At 34.9% G+C, this 5,209-nt stretch overlaps 1 protein-coding gene across 1 annotated transcript in view; it reads right to left on the bottom strand.

Annotated features, from left to right (window-relative positions):
• Positions 1-5,209, bottom strand: part of LOC106875249 (ubiquitin carboxyl-terminal hydrolase 31) — a 123,283-nt gene that overhangs the window by 87,886 nt on the left and 30,188 nt on the right. Inside the window, exon 2 of the mRNA XM_052973896.1 lies at positions 2,561-2,893. Within this exon, the coding sequence (XP_052829856.1) occupies positions 2,561-2,893 (333 nt within the window). The remainder of the gene's footprint in view (positions 1-2,560; positions 2,894-5,209) is intronic.

Here is a 5,209-nt window from a genome sequence, read left to right as displayed (position 1 = left end):
CTGGACTGGCTTTTGTGTGGGTGGCACATAAAAGCCAGTGCCCCTGGACTGGCTTTTGTGTGGGTGGCACATAAAAGACACCATTTCGAGCGTGGCCGTTGCCAGTACCGCCTGACTGGCCTACGTGCGGGTGACACGTAAAAGCACCCACTACACTCTCTGAGTGGTTGGCGTTAGGAAGGGCATCCAGCTGTAGAAACTCTGCCAAATTAGATTGGAGCCTGGTGTTGCCATCCGGTTTCACCAGTCCTCGGTCAAATCGTCCAACCCATGCTAGCATGGAATGCGGACGTTAAACGATGATGATGATGATGATGAACCTATACAATTTGAATATACAACTATTAATATAAGCATCAATAACCATATCATTCACAAACAAAGGATCCAGAAGATCCAGAGTTGAACTTCAATCCCTTACACATGCAATGGTCAATATTTGTATCTTCACTGGCTTGCTGATTAAACCAACTACAACAATTACATAGTGGAGATAATTCATCAGCATTTGGATCTGAGGGGTATCAAACTGAAAAACCTACTCTCACACTACACTTGAATGGCATATGTCATTCTCCAATCCAGTACTATCTTAGAAGGTTGTAGATAAAACAGGATCACCTTGTAATATTTTTAGCTCAGGGAATGATAAATAAGTGCTACTGGCCAAAATAATTAGCAAAAGATTAGTTTCTTTTCTAGCTACCTGGTAAAATTCTCTGCTTCCCCCATTCTTCCAAACCTGACTCTTCCCTTTTTTTATGCTTTGTCTACTTCTCTGTTTCACCACTACATCTGGTTGGAATTCTGAACCAACCACAAATTTTGTCAGTAGCCTTCAATAGATTATCTTTTAAGCATTTCTAGTTGTTCTCTATGCTATATGTCTCTATACCTCTGGCTGTTTGAAGGATCTCTAAGCATCCAGATCATTTTTTCCAGATTGGTTTGCATTTCTGAGACCTTTTAGCTCTAAGTCTGAATTCATTTACAACTAACCTATGTTGGAAAGTATATTCTTTACTAGGGAAGCATCTGTTTTCTGGTGAGAATGTCTATCTGGCTTTTGTGTCTGCCAGATTTGTAGATGATGAAGCGATTGGTGGATTTTCTGAAGTTAGCACTGCAGATCAACAAATCATTAGCATCATAGAACTCCAGTAACCTTGTTCCTGTCTCGTTTCTAGAACCAAAGCCATTACCTCTATATACAACAAGAAATCCATTGGAGTACTGTCTAACATGTCCATTGAAATCATCAGCCACAGTAATAAAGTCTTTATCATTCATCATGAAAGTAATCTTCAGGATGAACTCATAGAAGTGATCCTTCAATCCAGCATGTGGAGCATATGCTGAGGTAAATGTTACTGCTGAATAATCATATACTAATCATAACTTAACAAACCCTATCACATGCTGACTATTTTGATCAGTTTATCTGTCCATTTCTCTACTAAGAGTATGCCTTCAATGTTATGTACCCATAAGAGTTTGTACCGCTGTTTCTTGCCCATGAGGAGTTTAGTAGAGGCTTTTCTCCATTTCACCTCTTGTACACAGTACACATCTACATGCCAGTACTCTAACATCTCAACAACTTCTCTAGACTGGTCTTTCATTGATCCAACATTCTATGCAGCAGCCCAAGGAATCAGACTTAGGAAGTGTGATGGAGTGTTTGAGATAGTGGTTTAAATTTCTGAAAAGATGTTTGCAAGCACCTGTTACCAGATGTTGAGTCTTTCAACATAACTTATGAAAAGCTGCTATTTATTTCTCAATAACTTACATATTTCCCTCAATCCTGCCAAGCATATCAATGGTGAGCATGTGTATGACATATATGCAGGCATATAAACACACATGACTATACACACCTATACCACCATAGCCATCTATATATATATAAACATACAGACACACACAAACACACATTCATACGTGCTTCCTACATAGACATGTACACATATACATATATATATCCATCTCACACATATATTCAACATATATACACATGTGCACAAAATCATATAAAGAAGTACAGCCATCATTGAGGATGTGGTGAGGGATGGATAGGAGGGATATGGGGACAAAATGACAACTTACCTTCTAATTGTTCTAATGATACATGTTTTGAAAACAATCACTGTTAAATGAAAACTCTTAGACTATTTCAGTAAAATGGTGAGCACCATAAAACAGTAAACAAAAAAACTATTTCACACAATATACAATGACTAAGCAACACAAACTACCATTGTTAGCTAATGCTGAGGGTCAGAGTAAAGCTATGAAAATGAAATATAAAGAAAAGAATATTAGAACTTAACTTTAGGGTCCTTCTTATGCATCTTATCAATGTAAAATGACCAAGTTTAAATATTTTCACTATTTTATAATCATATAATCTATTCCATTTCATGGTTGAGATTATTATGCACAAAGCAATATGTCTAAACCTACACATCATGAAGAATAAAAAGATGTGGAACATATCAACAGTCACCAAAATTGCAAAGGTGTAAAACAGTTGATAAAAGGAAACAATAGTACTTACTTTCAATTTGGGAATGGCTGGATATTGTGATGGTAACTGTGACAAACATTTCCGTAAATCTCCAAAAGTTTCAGTATTTTTCATTAGAATTCCAATTCTTTTTAAAGTTACATTTGGATCTAGATACACAATGATAATATAAATTGCCCTGTTACAGATCTGAGGTAAAGGAAGAGATAGACACAAATAAGGATCATAGGTATTGCTTTGTCTTCTACATTTTAAGCATGTTAAAGATGACTGGTACAAACCCCGGAACATTTGATAGATTATAGTCTGCTTACTCAGTGATAATTCTGAGACCATTGTTCTTTTTTCAGATGAAAATTTCCCCTGAAATAAGAAAACAGGATAGTTCCATTTTATAAACTTTTGAATTTCAAAAACAGAAAATGAAAATTATGATTTTATTTTATTCATTATAATTAAAAGGCAGCTGATATAAAGAACATATTTTAAAAATAAGTATTTATTAGTATTTAAAATATTTTACATAACTTAATTTGAAATTTTTGTACATGTGAAAACCTGAAAATTTGCCAATGATTGTTGCAATTAATGTTACACAATGATAAAAGTATTTGATACTTCGATACAAAACTTACTACAATGATGCAAATTCATAGCAAATGAGCACAGTCAAATCAGTCACAGAACTTGGTTGGTTCTTATTTTGCCAGTTGAAGCAGGAATTGAGAATAAAATAATGATGTAATTAAATAGCATAAAAGTATTTTGTCTGACATCCCTATTTCTACCAGCCCATCATGATATCACTTCAGAATTGATTTATTTTCATTAAAAGTATTATTCGAATCTCACTCAAGTATCTTCCTAAAATCAAAGTACAAAAGAATACCTTTACAGCAAACAATATTTTTATTTGCAGAATATAATTTTCATATATTTACTGCCAACTTACACCACTGTCTAAAAAAATAGAGTTCTATGAGTTGTTTACAACCAATGAAAGTATATATGACCAAGGAAGCATTAGAGCTGATGAGGATTCTATGGAGAACAGATTTCATGTACTAAACACAGGAAACAATATATAGTCTTATTATTCTACTGATGATGAAATTATTATTTCAGTTTAGAAAAGAATTAATCTATACTATATATAAAACAGAGATGTGTGTGTAATCGCTTTTCACGTGAAATCAACTTCACCAAATGCTTCCATACTTGTCATGCATGAATAATTTGACCTTGGATAAATCTTAGGCTCTTCATTTGATTTTTTTAATTAAAAATAAATAATATTGCTTTATATTTAAGATTCACTTCTTTAAAAAGGTTCCTCAATGTCAACTTCCGGTATTGACGTAACAACGGCAAAAAGCTTCACTCTCTATTTTGTGTGTGAGTGTGTGTGTTCGTGTGTATGAGAGAGAGAGAGAGAGAGAGTAAATACTACATACACACCGCTCTCTCACTCTGTCTCACACACACCCCTTGACTCACTCACACTCTGTCTCTTACAAACACACACATACATAAATGTATACAAACATATTTACAAAGACACACGTGTGTATGCACGCGCGTGCGTGTTTGTAAGAGACAGAGTGTGAGTGAATCAAGGGCTGTGTTGTCATATGCATACATCCAAAGATGTATGTATATTTATGCATGTACGTATACATGACAACAAACCTCTCTCACTCACACTCTGTCTCTTACAAACATACACATGCATAAATGTATACAAACATATTTACAAAGACACACGTGTGTATGCGCGCGCGTGCGTGTTTGTAAGACACAGAGTGTGAGTGAGTCAAGGGCTGTGTTGTCATATGCATACATCTAAAGATGTATGTATATTTATGCATGTACATATACATGACAACAAACTTCTCTCACTCACTCACACTCTGTCTCTTACAAACACACACATACATAAATGTATACAAACATATTTACAAAGACACATGTGTGTATGCGTGCGTGCGTGGGGGGTTCCACAATCGCCATTTATTTCAATTTCTCTTGTGAGAATATTCACGTTAATCATTTCTTTCATTTAATCCCCATTTTAATTTTCGTAAAACTTTCCAAGTACCAATGAGGCTTTTTGGCACATCTTCAATTTTCCCCATTCATGAGAGGCGCCCAGCCATCATTCATCTGAGAGTCCATCTACAGAATGTCCTCAAATTTCTATACAGCATATTTTGCCTTTTTTTCTTCAAGTATATAAGCAACAATTTCATTCCCGAGCAACGCCGGGTGCCTCTGCTAGTACTTAATAAAATTCAGAACATACAATCAGCTGAATTTTGATGATTTGGATAGAGAACTTCTTCAAAGATAATATTCTTCTGAGAAAAGCTTTGCTTTAAATGTCATAAAACTTATGTTCTAATAACAAGTTTTGGCCACTCCATTGCTTGTAATGGTATCACACTTCAATGTCAATCTCTATTCTTCCCTGATGACAACCTCTAATCCTTCCACCTCTCAGAACAATTGTAGCCAAATAAAAGGAACAAATGAAAATGTGGGCTTTGTGACTTATGCCTCAGGTAACCCATCTAAGATGGCATTGACTATATGTATCTTTGATTAACATAAAAGATCTTACTATTACAACAGAATGAGGATAACTTGAATGTATGTAATAACATCCTGACTATATATATA

This window comes from Octopus bimaculoides, chromosome 17, assembly GCF_001194135.2.
Source record: "Octopus bimaculoides isolate UCB-OBI-ISO-001 chromosome 17, ASM119413v2, whole genome shotgun sequence".
Classification (NCBI taxonomy): Eukaryota; Metazoa; Mollusca; class Cephalopoda; order Octopoda; family Octopodidae; genus Octopus; species Octopus bimaculoides.
This window is presented reverse-complemented; position numbering and strand designations above follow the sequence as displayed.